Source organism: Cottoperca gobio, unplaced genomic scaffold, assembly GCF_900634415.1.
Source record: "Cottoperca gobio unplaced genomic scaffold, fCotGob3.1 fCotGob3_245arrow_ctg1, whole genome shotgun sequence".
Classification (NCBI taxonomy): domain Eukaryota; kingdom Metazoa; phylum Chordata; class Actinopteri; order Perciformes; family Bovichtidae; genus Cottoperca; species Cottoperca gobio.
This window is the reverse complement of record NW_021166869.1, coordinates 476,881-493,467: the sequence shown is the minus strand read 5'-3', so window position 1 is coordinate 493,467 and position 16,587 is coordinate 476,881. Positions and strand designations below refer to the sequence as shown.

Sequence of the window (16,587 nt, the reverse complement as noted above, 5' to 3'; positions counted from 1 at the left end):
AAGAAGGTGGAGCGAAGTACAACCCGACGACCAAAGTGTCAGCATCACCTCTCAGAAAGTGAAAGCACACTGTGGAGGAGTCACAGCTCTCAGAAACAAACTCTGTGGTGCTTTCATCAGAGAGCTTTCTCAAAGCTAAAGGGGAATTCAACTTTTCTACTTCGCTGCAGTGAAAACGGTACATTTCAGTTCATCTCGGTGAAATAAGAGAACATGTTTCTGAGCCTCATTAAGTCGCATGTCTTCCTTTAGTTCATCTGAAAATCATCAAACATATTAAGGTCAGTGCACAAGGGAAGCAGGTTAACAACACATCTCAATGTCGACATCACTGTTAATAACTACGTGTGTGCACGTTTCACATATTATCCAAGGTGTGCAGTGTGCATATCAGCCAGCACAGAGTAATGCGGCATGCAACATGTAGCGACATGCAGCGACATGCAACAACATGCAGCGACATTGCAGCGACATGCAGGGACATGCAACAACATGCAGCGACATGCAGCAACATTGCAGCGACATGCAGCAACATTGCAGCGACATGCAGCAACATTGCAGCGACATGCAGTGACATGCCGCGACATGCAGCTGCATGCAGCGACATGCAGCTGCATGCAGCAACATGCAGCTGCATGCAGCAACATGCAGCTGCATGCAGCAACATGCAGCAACATGCAACAACATGCAGCGACATGCAGGGACATGCAGCGACATGCAACGACATGCAGCGACATGCAACATGCAGCGACATGCAGCGACATGCAGCAACATTGCAGCGACATGCAGGGACATGCAGCAACATACAGCAACATGCAACAACATGCAGCGCCATTGCAGCGACATGCAACAACATGCAGCGACATTGCAGCGACATGCAGCAACATTGCAGCGACATGCAACATGCAGCAACATACAGCAACATGCAACAACATGCAGCGCCATTGCAGCGACATGCAACAACATGCAGCGACATTGCAGCGACATGCAGGGACATGCAGCGACATGCAGCGACATGCAGCCGTTAGTCTCTGCTCTCACACACTGGAAACTGTTTTGTGTTTTCGATAACGAGACGCACATATAAACAACCTGAGATGCTGATGATGCAATAACAGACGGTGGATGTTCTTGACCTATTTCTGGCTCCTGAAGCTTCTGCGTGCACGTGTTTGTGTTTGCATGCAGGAGTGAGCTCACGGTTGCATGTCTGACAGGACGTGAGGACGTAGCAGGAGATCGAGGGGCGGAGCGCAACGTCAGTGACATAAAAACATGCACCGATCATAGAGGCTCATTACACACACACACACACACACACACACACACACACACACACACTCACGCCTGCTGCCACACACCAAGCTGCCACCTAAATACCGACACACACACACACACACAAGAGGACTCGAGCTGGCGGTCTCAATTCAATTTGCCCTGAATGACTCTGCATGCCTGCACCGACAAAGCCTGGCCCATCCCCCTTCGCTCCTGTTCTCCGTGTCTCCTCCACCTCCCCCTCCTCCTCCTCTTCCTCCTCCTCCTCTTTATCACAACAAAACACCCGATCTGCTCCCCTTTCATCCTCAGCCTCATGCTGGCTGTTTGCGTCGGGGCGTTATGAGGGCGAAAGGTACTTACGAGCTGGTGAGGAGGCTACTCCATGGCGATGGCTCATCCGCTAGCTAGCACTAACTAACCACCCCCCCCCCCCCCCCCCCAACTCCATCCCTCCCCTCCTTCCTCTGCAGTCTGCTTGTCTCCTCCTCCTCCTCTCCTCACTTCTGGATGCAGACACAGGTTCGCTCAAGGACACGCAGCATCAGGAGCCCCTTTGGAAACGTGTAACCGGCGACAACTAACAACTATGTGTTGATTGTTTTTATGTTTAGTATATTAATTATTTAGTCGAATATGAAAACAATTTAAATAAATCAGAGGTTCCCAGAGACCGAGGAGATGTATTCAAAAGGCCCAAAAATGGGAAATTTATAATCTTATAACAAAAAGAAAAACAAACATTTAAGAAGCTGAAAAATCCCTTTAAACAATAAAAGCAGCGCTGAAGTTAGTCCAGGTCTGGAGCAGATTACAGGTGCAGCGCTGAAGTTAGTCCAGGTCTGGAGCAGATTACAGGTGCAGCGCTGAAGTTAGTCCAAGTCTGGAGCAGATTACAGGTGCAGCGCTGAAGTTAGTCCAGGTCTGGAGCAGATTACAGGTGCAGCGCTGAAGTTAGTCCAGGTCTGGAGCAGATTACAGGTGCAGCGCTGAAGTTAGTCCAGGTCTGGAGCAGATTACAGGTGCAGCGCTGAAGTTAGTCCAGGTCTGGAGCAGATTACAGGTGCAGCGCTGAAGTTAGTCCAGGTCTGGAGCAGATTACAGGTGCAGCGCTGAAGTTAGTCCAGGTCTGGAGCAGATTACAGGTGCAGCGCTGAAGTTAGTCCAGGTCTGGAGCAGATTACAGGTGCAGCGCTGAAGTTAGTCCAGGTCTGGAGCAGATTACAGGTGCAGCTCAGACAGTACAGCCAGCGGGCCGGCTCAGCGGGAAGCCTCAGTGTGGAGAAAACCTCCATCTGCCACCTTCTTCCATTTCAAATAACCCCGCCTGGGGTTCAGCGCAATCAAGAGCAATTAATCCGAGCAAGTAATATATTACAGGACTGAATGATTACAGCGGCAACAGGTGGAGGAGAATGAGGAAGAATCAACGCACAGATACACAGAAAGAAAACGTAAATCTGAAGCTCTTTTCAGACTTGGAACACGTAACACAGACGGCTTCATCTGTCCGTTACAGTAATGGCTTCAGACAATGACCACGTGATATCTGGCACCTGGGGGGCGAGACGGAGCGGTTCAGATGTAATAATGACATCGAAGAGGAGAGTCTTCTCTACAGAAATAACACATTTTAAAAACACACTCTCCCATTGAATCTTTAATGAATGACCATGGGGGGGGGACACGGCTTCTCACAGGGGCTCCCCCGATAACTTCAGTTCCTTTATTCATTAGAGAAAGTCATGATGTCAAAACAGGTTGAAGAGACGTTGAGCTTTGTGTGAAACTGTCGCTGGTCTGGATGGAAATTACAATTTTACTCTTAATGTGTTTTTTTTGTGCCATAAAAAATATTAAAAAGTGAGTTTTACACTTAATAACATTTATCTTTATGCATTTAACCTTTTTATATTAATCTGCCAGAATTAAATTCAAAAGTAAATATCCTCAACACACACACACACACACACACACACACACACACACACACACACACACACCTCGTCTCATCCCTTGTTCAAACTCAACAAATCGCTGTGTTCACCGAGCCAAGCCAGCAACACGAGAAGTGCGCCACCATCACCATGACGACCAGATCTACAAACACTTGAAAGAGGAGAGCCGAGTGCAAAGTGTGTGTGTGTGTGTGTGTGTGTGTGTGTGTGTGTGTGTGTGTGTAGCATTAAACTGCCAAACAACATCACATGTAAAAAAGCTCCACGTGCAATTTACGACCCCCCCCCCCCCCCCGTGTGTGTGACGATGAAGAAGCTGTGAGGAGATGGAGAAAGAGACGAGAGCGCTCGGAGACAAACATCTGCCTCGCGTGCGTCTTATTTAGACAATGAGGAGAGTGCATGGCGGCCCCCCCCCCGAGGCCGAGGGCCCGTCCGCACAAAGGCTGGTGTCAGCAGAGCAGCTGCCGGTCCGGGTGACGGAGCACCCGGTTTGTTTTGGGGGACAAAGGCGAGCAGCGGGCCAGTGTCAACGCATCTAATCCCACTGCAAGTCAAACTTCAGCGGTCATCTGCCGTTACTTATCGAGGCGAGACGCAGACAAAGGGCCGAGAGACAGTCGTCACACGGACTCTGAATCAGCTCATCCATGAAAACACTGACTCATGTCTGGGGAGGGAACTACGGTAACGCCTGGATTACACTACAGGAGTTGTGTGAGACAGATGTTCTGGCCCCACATGTACTTCAACTCATCTTCGTTCAAGAAAAACAGTTGAGAAGTCAAAGTGGATCTTTAGTGGGTGAAGTGTTCCTTTAACGTAGTGAAATGTTGAGGGAGGGCTCGTTTGAGGCTATACATCGACTTAAAAACAGCCTTTTTATGCCCCTAGTGGTCATTAGTGGTGCTGCACACTCAGGCTGTCTGGTTTAGCCAACAGTAGTGGTTTGGTGGTGCAAAGCTTGAATCCGAGCCCGTGAAAACAAAGTGCAGGTGGACTCAGCGCCTTCATTGGAACCAGCTTCTTGCGTATTTCATAAGCTCAGAGAGTCGGGGTGTGTCCTCGCTTAGCATGCAGGAGGTGGATTACGTGAGGGCTGATCTACAAAGCTTCTTTTAGTCCCGTCAATGGGGGGTTTGGTGGCTCTCTAGATGATTATGATAATGATACATGTTATTCAGAGGAGCGCTGATGAGTTGGAGACGTGCACGGCTGTCCGCACACTTTGATGCGGGCTGTTCGGGAGATCCTCCAACTCCTCCAGGACCTTTTCTGTTCCAACATGACAACTGCACATTCCATCACAGACACGAGGCTCGTGCCTCAGCAGCGGCTCATTAACAGGCTTAACCTCGTTATGATGATTAGTCCCTGAGGGGGGGGGGGGGGGGGGAATCCACTAGAGCACATCTCTGCACGAGCAACCCCGTCCACGTCTCTCTCTCTCTCTCCTGATGATTGTTTACTGAGGTTTTCTCAGCCGGTGTATTTTGAAATCATCTTTGGCCCACACTAAAGGAGCCCTGTGATTGGCTCGTGTTCACTGAGGCTACAATGTTCATCGCTGATTATTTTCTTGATTCAGCGATTAATCGTGAAAAATCCAAAGTCCAAAGTCGTGTCTTTAAATGTCTCATTTTCACAAGATATTCAGTCAAATGAATAATAATAAAATATAAAGAAATCTCCGTATTTAACAGCTTTTTCTGCCATTTTTTTAACATTTATTTAACAATTAAATCGATTTTCAAAATAGTTTCTGATTATTAAATGTTTTATTTAACCAGAGACCTGAAAACAAACATTAATGAACTTCAGGCTAAATGTTGTAGACGAACAGAGCCTGAGGACAGACACAGCGCTCACTCAACAGCCACCATATGGCAGATCTATCATTCCCATGGAGGATAAGTCAGCTCCACCCCCCACCCTGACTGCTTCAACCCATCTGTTGCTCAGCTTCACTTTGCTCCGACTTAATGTGGCTTTTATGAACCTGTCATCTACTAAACATTCACGCTAAACGAGCAGGCAATTATCAGGAGCAGAATCGAGTTTAAACTCGCCGTCCTGTCGCGCCCCCCACCCCCCCTGCATCCATTCTGCTGCACGGCAATCATAATGACTGTACTGTTTGACGACGGGAAAGCAAAGTTACTAAAAGAGAGCAAGGAAAAGTCCAAAACCCTCCGCCAATGCATGATTCTGTGCCAAAAGTCAAATCTGGAGCATTTTATTGCTGAGTTATGCTTGTTTATCTGCCCCCCCCCCCCCTGTGATAAAGCACTCAACAATCCAAACGTCATGCCAGTTTTACGCATCGATCGTCCAGGTGTTGAGAGGAGTTCACCTTGTACATGACACGATGCAGTGAAGCAAACAAAAAGCCACCCCACTCCTCTGTGCATTGCATTTATGGATTAATATTAATATCACTCAATCCTCCGTCGGCTCGGAGCTTTTCTATTTTAATCTGAGCCGGAGTAAAACACCAGCTGTGCTCTCAGAGGGGGAACGTGAACTGCAGCTGTAAACAACACGTTTGGAGCCAAAGATGTCTTTACAATAAAGAAAGAATCAACAGGTTTGATGGGAAATAGAGTCTTACATGTAAGATGCGTTTACCAGGAAGTGGCTGACTTTAATCCAGAGCTGTTGACTAACATCAGTGCTCTCTGAAATACTACAAGTCACACCTTCACAAACATGTACACTCATTCAGAGGCCCCCATGGTTCCCCTCCTTACCGGGTCTCTATGTGGTCAAACAGGTGCTGCCAGCGGTCGTTGATGTCCTTCAGCTTGTCGTTGACCTCCGTCTCCTTCGTCTTGTTGCTGGCTGTGATGAGTTGTTCTCCGAGCTGCTTCAAATGGGTTTTATTCTCACTGAACAGGTTGATCTCTTCCATGCAGTCCTGATGGGAGAAGCAGGATGTAATAAGTACCTTTACCTTTACTAACTTATTATCATTGCTTTAAGTCTGTCAGGACTTCATAAAGGCTCATGTAAGGGTGAACAACAAGATATAACATGGATTTATTCAGTGTGTTAAACTTAAAATGTCGTGCAACATATTGTTTCCAGACACTTTACTGTGATAAATACCTTTAACTTGATTTAACCTCATTTTCTTTAGACAGAAATCATTACAACTTCTGATTTTGGAGGGTTTTTCCCCAGGAAGTAGTGCAGCTCCTGGAGCAGGACTCTAAATGTGAAGCTCCAGTGCCTGAAAGGGTATAAACCCCCCTCCTCCTCCTCTGGGGCAATAACTTTAGGTTTCCAACTGCCCTCCCCACCCCGTGACAAATGAAAGGGGCCGCGAGTTCCACACAAAACAAACCCGCGTGGCCCTGCTGGGGCTCGAACAGCTGTCGTCTCTTTAACAATCAGGAGGGGAGTCACAGCCACAACAAATATATAGATTTTATACATGTCATCAGAGACACACACACACACACACACACACACACACACACACACACAAGCCTTTAACTCGCCGTTATCTTTTGTCACCTGACACAGTTGAATATGTGTGTGTGTGTGTGTGTCTCGCAGCCTCCTACCTTCTTCAGTTTCTCCACCATCTCTTCGATGTTCAGCTCGGAGTTGTGCGCCACCTTGTTCTCCATCTGCGTCAGCCACTCGCACAGCTCCTCGTTCTTCTCTTTGAAGATGATCCACGCGTTCAGGCGATCTGCGATCCTCCTGTTTACGCAGAGACACCTGACGCAGAGAGATGAGCTTCATTACTTTAAGGCTCTTCTATATCTCGCTATCATTAACGCAGAGTGGGGAGACGAAGCACCGACACACGTGCTGAAATGTCTCCGTAGTCATTAACATTAGCTGCTCGACACCAGCATGAGGTGAAGAAGACTTGGGTTGGAGGACGAGGACTTCACTTGTATCTTCGTGAGTCTCTCACGTTCCCTCCCCACCTCTTGTATCGATAAACAGGACAAGTGTAAAAAGTGAAAGTCAGTAAGATCACTACTCCCCCCCCCCCCTCCCAGACTCTTTTCAATACAAAAGCTCATTACAACATTTCTCTCCTGTCACCATCTGTTCCCCCCCCCCCCCAGCCCCCCCAGACCTGTTGGTCTCTTTATTCCCCCTAAAAGGACTCACAAGATTTACTAAACTCTTCATTAAACGGTTTAGAAAGTTCAAACTAACAGAACCAGTTCATTCTGGTTTATATGTTCCTCCTGCAGACGTGACAACTGTCACAAACAAGTCGGGTGACGGATCTGCTCGACAGCAAACTTGGATTTAATAAAGAAAAGTAAGCTGCCCCCACTTTAGGGTTTTCAAATCAGATCCTAAAAGAGTGCGATGACCTTTGTGTCGCCTCACTGTGCACTTCATATGAACTCTCTGCTTCAGCAAAGATGCATCATTTACTCCTCCATGTGTTCAAACATGAGCCAAAGATCTACACAGCAAAGTACGTTCACATGTTCACAGAGATATAAGTGTAGAAGCATCTTCATCAGCAGGTTCTGATTAGAGGACAACCTGAGATACTTCTTAAAGCAGGAGCGTGAGCGCAGCAGACGAACCTTCAGGCAGAGTTCCTCCCACTGACAGTGCAGGTGTTCCACCTGCTCCTGCAGCAGCAGGACGTCGTCCGCGATGATGTACTGGGATAGATCCGTCTTCATGGTGCTCAGCTCCGTCAGGCTCTCAGCCCAGTCCTCCAGGGAGTCCTCGTTCTCCTGCATACCATAACACACAACAAGCCGTCAGGGACCACCTCCACAGCTCGCTCTCCTACAGCTACTCCCTAACGTCTCTCTCTGCCCGGCCCCTTTCTGTCCCCGTCTCTCTTTCTCTCTCTTTCGACCCGCCCAGAGAGGATTAATAAGGGCCACAGGCTGCAGGCCGGGCCGGGGGAGGGGTGCGTGTGCAGGGGGAGGGGAGGGGATTGAGGGAGGGGTGAGAGGATGCGTTGAGTCAAACCGGTTTCAAACTTGGCTTTGCCGTCTTTGAACTTTAAGTGATTTTTGTTTTTTTATTTGTAACTGCTTAAAAATGTGGACATGTGGCAAACTCCTCCTGAAGTCCTACATCTTCCAAACATTTCTGAATACATCCAACATTTGGATTTGGGTAGAGGGTCTTGGCTGCGTCAGAGGGGGACGCTGAAGTAACGTGCAGGCGAGAAGTTGAAACAGAATCCACTCCTTGAGAAAGCTGACGTCCTGCAGCGACGGCCGACCACATAATGATTCAAATCAAATGAGTCAATCAACTTCAGTGACTGCAACACACAGCACAGCCCTGAACTAATCGCTGCGACACTTAGCTGGAACTCAGCTCCCCCCCCTGAGGTCTAACTCAGCCACTGCTGCACGCTGAGTGTGCGTCTGTCTCACCACTTAAAATAAAACTGGACAGAAGAATTCAACTTGTGTTTGTGCGACCAGCCGGTTTGCAGATGTACCTTGTTGTATTTCTCGGCACTCTGCAGCTCATCGTCAAAATCTGGCATCGACTCGTTCAGTCTGGTCTTCACGTCCTTCAGCTGCAGCCTGCTGTCTGCGAGTCCGGCCTCGCAGCGCTCCCAGTTCTGTGACACGATGACAAACATTTTAAAAACTCACTGATCATACAGATCCCCGCTGAGAACCATTCCTTTGACTTTGACTTCCTAAACACGTCACGTTACAGCAGATTGGATTAACTTGGCCGCTCTCTGGCAAATAGAAGCAGTGAGAGACGACAGGGGGACACAGAGGGACAGGTGTCTGTCCAGGTGAGGACAGCAGAGGAGATCGCTGTTGTTCTTCCCTCTTCCATCCATGTGCATCACAGAGAAAGAGGATGATGTAACTTCCTCAGGGGAAAGATAATGTTTCATTCTGTGGAATCTGACCCGATGTGACCGACTGGAGGTTTCATGCAACTGAACCTCCAACACAAAAGAGTCAAACAGTCGTGCACAGTGAGATACAAGAAGCTGCTTGCCTTGACGATAGCGTCGGTGAGGTCCGTCCTCCGGCCCAGCAGGCTGTGGAGGTTGTCCCACTCCTCCTGCAGGTCTCCCAGATCCGTCTGCAGCTGAGTCTGGGTCTCCTCGTCCCCCATGGAGAAGAGCTGCCGGCCGACTTCCAGAGTGTGGATGAAGCTGCACTGATACCTCTGGAACAACAGCTCTGTGTGCTGAGGAGCAAGACGGAGGACGGAGAAGGTTAAAAGATGGCTGAACTCTGAGCTCTTCTGTGATCGTGTCACTCACTGCTCCCTTTTATTGAGAAGCAGCTATCTGCTTCTGTTTAAGGTGATCAAAGGTTACAAACAGAACAAGAAGCTTCCTCTTTGTCTGTCTTTGGATGCAAATGTAATCAGCAGCAGTCGTTTTGTTTACCCAAGTCTCAAATCAGCTGTTTAGTTTCTTCCTGTAGTAATGATGACCTTAATCTGAACTGACGTCAACTCTCTGCACAGATCTTTTACATGTTGTTAGGGACCTACGTACGTAACCTTTAGTCGAGCACGGAGCTTTAGTTTGTCAAATCTTAGAGGGAAGTCTTTCAAACCATTCAAAAGATGGAAATAAAATGAAGCCCCTCGGGACACGCCTTCATAGAAGTGATGCCACTAATATCCCTGTATTATATATTCTTTAATGTCCATTCACACATAAATAGAAGTTGATATATGTCCCCTCTCTGGACACTGGAGGCCGTGTGCTGCCGTCTCACCTGGAGGTCCTGGAGGGAGCGTCTGAGCTGCTGCAGGCTGCAGTGTGCTGGTCCGGCGGGGGGGAGGAGGTTCTGTGTCTCGGACAGGAACCTCTGCAGCTTCCTCAGGCTGCGGCTGTACAGGTGCCAGTGCTTCACAAGCCCCTCCACCAGGGAGCGCCGCTGCTCCGCCCGCTGCACCGCCCCCTGCCAGTGCTCCCTGAGGTGGGCCAGCTTCAGGATGAAGTCACTCCTGGACACATTCACACAGTCAAGAAAAGGAAACTCTAACAGTCACTTTACAGTTTGCTCTTATTACCTGTCCTCCACCTCTCCTCTCTGCAGCAGATGAAGAGCTTCAGTGATGACTGAATGAAGAATCTGGTGCCCAGAACACAGCTCCGCCTGAAACCGCTGGAACACCAAACATCTGGATCACACGTCTGTGAGTGTGCAGTGTGTGTTTCGTTACGTCTGAGAGAGAGTGAGGGATGATACCTTGTGTGTACAGAGCTGCTGTCTGAGGCCGATGTACGAGCCGGCTACGTCGACGGCCAGGCTGTCCTCCATCCTCTGCAGGAAAGACATCCAGCTCTCACACTTCTGCTCGAAGCTCTGCCGCCTCAGAGCCTCCGTCTGTAGCTCACTGCACACAAAACACTTTGTTAGAGAACAACACGGAGGTGCACTTTGTTAAAGCACGGCTTTAACTGGCCTTAAATGTTTCATTTTATACAGATGTCACTATCATATCGAGTCAAACCTCGAGCTTATTACCATCCTGACTCGGTATCATGACACATAATGCTGTAATATATTGTTCCACCTCTCCCCCCACTGGTTCATGTACGTGTCTGAGATCTGACCTGCAGGCCTCCTCAGCTCTGGCAGGAGGCGTCGGCCCAGCAGTGGTTGAGGCGTTGCAGGCGGCGTGCTGCAGCGTCTCCCAAAGTCAAACTGCAGCTCTGCTCATTCAGCACATCCAGGTCAGCAGACAGGCCGCTGAGCTCGAGGAGGCCAGACTGGAAACAAAGATGGTGGCACCTCATAAGGGATCACAAGAGACTCGTGCATGCATGATGTTACAGCTGAGGAACGCTAGAGGCTTCAGACATGCTCCGTGTTCTTCTCTCCCCATTTAGTCTCCTGTTACATTGAGTTTGTCTGCTTCTTCTTTACTAATTGAGCTGCAACTTCACCTCTCAGCTGGAGATAAACCCTTATTATGGCACTAGAGATCCACTTTCACATCTTTAGGTACTACACGTAGTGTGTTCTTAAGAAAAAGGGATTTTATACTTGAGGAGGATACAAAATGGACTTTGTGGTCAGATTGTTTGGACAAATGTTATAGAAATGATCATTTAGTATCTTGAAACAAGAAAGATAATAAAGAAAGAGAATCACTTTATTTATATTTATACTATTTCAATGTGAAAGTCTCTTGCAGCACTACAGTCATTCATAAAGTCCATTCACGCTGTCTCACCGGCTCTGATGTCGCAGACACATTGTGCAGACGCTCCTGCCAAAGCTCCAGGTTTCCCTCCAGTGACTCCAGCACCTTTCCAAACTCCTGCAGCCGCTCGAGCTCCTCCTGCACGCACAACACATGACACATGACACATGACACACGACACATGACACACGGACGTTTGTGTCTTAATTAATAGGTCACTGCGACGCTTAGTGCAAACAGGAAGCAGGTTGAGGTAACGCACGAGTAATGTACTCACAGAGTGTGTCCTAAAAGATGCATACACATCTATTTAGAATTTATATTTAACACAAGCTGCAGGTTACAGTAAAAAGCTTGAATTTGGGGTTATTTACTTCAAACACTTAATCAATGGTTCCAGTTTCCCTGCAGCTGAACCTTTTCACCTGACGGCTCATGTCAAGCCCCGTCCTCAAGTTAAATATCTCATTACTTCAAGTATCACTGCACGCAGGTCTCCAAGTCACCACGGACACAACACACGCAGTCTAACTTAGTCAAATCCTATAAATAGACTCATTCAACCATGAAGTTGTACCTGCAGCTGACCCAGCTCTCTTGTCACCATCTGGCTGAGCTGCTGAACCCCACGTGACAACAAGCGGCTCTCTGATTGGACCAGACCGGCAGCTGAAGGTTCCAGGTTGCAGATGACGTCCTTGGAGGCCTTGAGCACCCCCTGCAGGTCAGACTGCAGAGTGTCTGTCCTGTCCAGCAGACTCTGCAGCGGAGGGGGACAAACAGGGATACAGATTTAGGTGGGGGCCCTGGGGAGTTTCAAGTTCAATGCTTTTGTATTAACTTTGCACTGTGCAATTAAAATCACTGAGAGAAAGACTTTGAATAATGTGTGTTCCTCACCTGAACGTTGTGTATCTTGACACCGACCTGCTCCACAGTATCACAGTCTGCAGGCACTCCGCTCAGCGCTGAGCTGACGTCACTCTGCAGCGTCTGCAGCCGCCGGGAGGACGACGCAGCCAGCCGGGCGTAGACCTCCCACACCTGCAGGACGTCCCGACTCCTCTGGAGCTGCTGGTCCAAAGCTCCGGACACCAGCGTCCAACTGGAGGACGATTGATTGATTGATTGAAGAGTGTGACTGTGTGTTGTTTGCATGTGTGTGTGTGTGTGTGTGTGTGTGTGTGTGTGTCTCACCTGTCTCTCTGTGTGTCCAGCTGTTGTGTGAGGAGGGCGGCAGCATCAGGACTGAGGATGTCTCTGAGAGAGGAGACGCTTAGATTCAGTTTGTCCCACTCAGAAGCGTCCGTCTCCTCATGAAGAAGCTGATCCAACACAACAAACACCACGTCAGTCGTCATCGCTACAACATCTGGACATGAATTCTGTTCCTCCTGCACATTGGAACCACACACTTTAGAGCCTTTCTGTAAGCTCTACATGTAACCAAGCGAGGTCCACCGGTCCTACCTGCAGCTTTCCATGGAGATCTCTGTGTGCCTGCAGGGAGAGCTGAGGGCAGCTGAGATAATCAAGAGTCTGCGATGTTCTCGCTGTTTTCAGCATCATCTCATTCAGTCGCTTCTCCACACAGTCCCACAGCTGCTGCGCCTCCATCAACCTCCGTCTCACTGTGTCGTGCTGTTAAACAACAGACAGGAAGACACCAAGGATTTAAGTTAAAGCTGGCAGACCTCACAATGTCCTCGTTGGGACGATATTGAATGAAAGAAAAAAGCCCAAAAGTGAATAATTAAATGTTTAATGCTGCGTATGATTCTTGTGTTTGTTTAGCTGGTGGTAACTTGGCGAGATAAGTTACCTGCTGTGTGAGCGCTGCACAGGTCTGGATGGATTCATCTGTCTGAGAGATGAACTCACAGCTGCTTTTTCCTCCTCCACCATTAAGGTTGTCTCTCAACTCCTGAAGAGCTGCAGACTTCTGCCTCATTTTCTCCTCAAGATCCTGGCACACGTGCAAAACAAGGAAATTACATTTATTTCTTTATATATTTCTTTGCAGAAGCCTTCCAGCTATACGACTCTTCAAAACCTGAAATGGCTCATTTGCTCCAGGTGCCCTGATTGTTAGTGCAGGTGTGAGACCTCTCACCTGGCAGGTGCTGATGCTCCTCTGTAGCTCCGTCTGGCTGCCAGGTGTCTGAGCTGAGATCATCCAGAGGTTCTGCTCTGTGATCCAGCTGTTGACCTGCTGCAGACGGACCTCTCGCTCCACTCTGCTCCTCAGCTTCTGCTCCACCTCCTGGATCTGAACACCACACACACACACACACACACACACCACAACAGGTGAGACGTACTTCTAGTAGGGGTCAAGGACTTGCTGTAAGTCCAAAAATTGTCATGTCGCCACTATTCTGTATTTATTTATGGATTTTTAAGGGACCAAAACACAAATAATAATTAATTCGATTTTGTTTTTTAATGAAAAACCCCAACAGATTAATTTTTAGAACGGTATTAGAGTTAGAATAATCATTTTTTTCTTCTGCAAAACTATGAAAGGCTCATATTTGATGTTATAAAAGAGAAATCAAAGAGCTGCGGTTTCTTAAATGGGTTGCATTGGATTTGTTATTATTTAAAAGTAAGCGCACAGAGATGTGATGTAACACAGACAGAGGAGTAGAACTAAAACACTTTGTATTGCTCGTATTGTGTATCTGCAGTAGTTCGATTAGTTGATTAGAAACTTTATATGCAGCCTAAAATGATAAAGAAATGTTGAAAGCTCCAAAGAAAACCTTGTAAATGGACTTTGAATCACACTTGTTTTGAAGAACTATAATTTCCGAGATCAAAACAGAACTTTATGCTCAACTGTGGACGAGGACGAGTCCTAAAAGTGAAAATCATAACCTCTTGTCAACAGATCCATGTGCATGAAAAGCTCCATCCACTTGTGAAGTCAAGGTGAAGTCAAGGTGAAGCTTCAGGAAACAGGTAAACCTTGACTTGATGTTCTGACCTGAGAGTTGAGAGCTTCCTGCAGACTGAGCCACTGATGGTTGAGACGACCCTGATGCTCCGCAAACTGGGTGTGTTCAAAACGCCTCCTCTGGCCGTCCTCGGTACTGCAGGTGTGCAACGGCTGGCTCACGTAGTCCAGTGTGGCCTGATGGGCCGAAACCTCCGTCTGACACTCCTGAGGAAAAGAGAGAGAACAGACCGATCAGGTATTCAACACTGCACATAAGTACATGTTTATATTATTAGTAACATATTAGTCATATGTTCAGCTCTTCTCTACCTTGCAGTATTTCAGGAGCTGACTCAGATCAGTGTTGGTGGAGCTTTGGTTGGTTTTGCTGCGATGCTCCTCCAGCCGGGACTCAGTAGCTCCCAGCCAGGCCTGCAGCTCCAGCAGCGCCCCCTGCTGGCTCAACATCTGCATCCATCGCTGAGGAGGAGGAGGAGGAGGAGGAGGAGGAGGAGGAGGAGGAGGAAATTACTGTGGTGATGTTAAACAGTAACAACTTACTCCCACAAACAGAGCTGTTTCAGTCATAAGACATTTTAAATAATTACTTTTTGTACTTTTTGTAAAAAGCCTAGAAAACATGAAGGCAATTTGTTTTCAACATGCTTACTCCGAATATGGGAGTTTGTGTCGTAGTAATTGTGTCTTTATTTGTTCATGTGTGAGAGAACTATGAGATTCATTCATCTGAAATACAGTACGCTTTTCAGAAAGGACAACACAGTAGAGGAGGGAGGGGGGGGAGGGAGGGAGACAAACTGAATCAGAAGAGGAGGCAAGAACTGAGCTTCAGGAACGGAAAATAATAAGAACAGCAGGGAGAGGAGACGAGAGCATGAAGAAGAGAGGAGAGCGTGGAGGAGGAGGAGGAGGAGGAGGAGGAGAGAGGGAAGCAGAACAGAAGCGAGTCGAGAGAGGAAGAGATCCAGACAGACAGACAGACAGGCAGACAGGCAGGCAGATGAAGGGGACAATGGTTTCACACCAATAGGGGCGAGAAGAGTCCTCAGGGTGTCTTTGTGCTGCACGGTGGGGAACTTTTACATCTAATTGGTGACAGGAAGACTGGGGCGTGGTTCTTTAAATAGCAAACTGCTCTGTACTGCACATGTGCGCACGGAGAAGCACATTTCGGTTCACATTTGGTTATTCTAAGTGATGATTACAAACGTTACACATCAGAAACGTCCTGATCTTTACGTTTGCATTAATCTTATGGAAGTCACAAACTACACGGGGAATCTCCTCACCTTATGCAGAGCTTGTTGGACGACAGGAACTTGGACCAGAAGACTGGACCAGTCCAGCTCCGTCTGTCTGAGCTGGGCGTGGATGGAGCAGAGATCTGAAGTCTCTTTGTCTCCGTCCTCTTCCCTAAGGTGCACCAGCTGGGATCCAGCCCCGATTACAGACACCTTCAGGGCAGACTTGGCCTCCAACTCTTTGGTAAAAGCCTAAAATACAACCGCTTTGTTATATTCTCTTCTCCACAATTGCAAAAATGACCATATACAGTTTGACAGAGTCATTCCTAAAATATCTGACATCATCTCAGCTTATAAAACTTATAAAAACCCAGAAGCATTTAAAAACTAGATGCTCTAATTCTATCTTATTCTATGTGGACAGACCTAAATTACATATTTACTTATTGGAAGCTGATGTTATTTATTATTTATTAAATGAGGCCATATCCTGGTTAAATAAAGGTTATAAATAAATAAATATATTTTTGGCACATTTTTATTATTATTTATTTATCATTATTTATTATGTGTTATTTATTACGTGTTATTTATTGTGTGTTATTAATTAGTATTATTTATTATTATGTATTATTTATTATATATTATTATTCTTTTCTTTTCATTATTATTATTTATTTATCAATATTTGTTATGTGTTATTTATTATTGTTCATTATGTATTATGTGTTATTTATTATTATTATTATTATTATTATTATTTATTATGTATTATTTTTATTTTTTTCTATTTAAAAAATATATATATTATTATTTCCTCTGGAGTTTGTTATGTGTGCTCACCACAAACTGGAGGTAGTGATGACGCCTCTGTTCCACATCCGTCTCCTCCTCAGAAACACAGAGCTCACTGCATTTGTTCATCCGCTCTCCGGCCCGACACATCCAGTCACACAGGACAGCAGAATCACCAAGAAACCTTTTGGTGGAAAGA

General features: G+C 47.0%; 1 protein-coding gene across 1 annotated transcript in view; it reads right to left on the bottom strand.

The window, feature by feature from the left end:
- Nucleotides 1-16,587, bottom strand: part of syne2b (spectrin repeat containing, nuclear envelope 2b) — a 109,176-nt gene that overhangs the window by 10,600 nt on the left and 81,989 nt on the right. Inside the window, 22 exon segments of the mRNA XM_029426837.1 lie at nucleotides 5,987-6,153; nucleotides 6,806-6,943; nucleotides 6,945-6,965; nucleotides 7,805-7,960; nucleotides 8,689-8,814; nucleotides 9,213-9,407; nucleotides 9,950-10,181; nucleotides 10,248-10,342; nucleotides 10,427-10,574; nucleotides 10,795-10,817; nucleotides 10,819-10,972; nucleotides 11,437-11,525; nucleotides 11,965-12,147; nucleotides 12,288-12,492; nucleotides 12,585-12,712; nucleotides 12,858-13,028; nucleotides 13,210-13,353; nucleotides 13,501-13,656; nucleotides 14,377-14,553; nucleotides 14,659-14,808; nucleotides 15,639-15,842; nucleotides 16,437-16,572. Coding sequence (XP_029282697.1) covers nucleotides 5,987-6,153; nucleotides 6,806-6,943; nucleotides 6,945-6,965; nucleotides 7,805-7,960; nucleotides 8,689-8,814; nucleotides 9,213-9,407; nucleotides 9,950-10,181; nucleotides 10,248-10,342; nucleotides 10,427-10,574; nucleotides 10,795-10,817; nucleotides 10,819-10,972; nucleotides 11,437-11,525; nucleotides 11,965-12,147; nucleotides 12,288-12,492; nucleotides 12,585-12,712; nucleotides 12,858-13,028; nucleotides 13,210-13,353; nucleotides 13,501-13,656; nucleotides 14,377-14,553; nucleotides 14,659-14,808; nucleotides 15,639-15,842; nucleotides 16,437-16,572 — 3,198 coding nt within the window.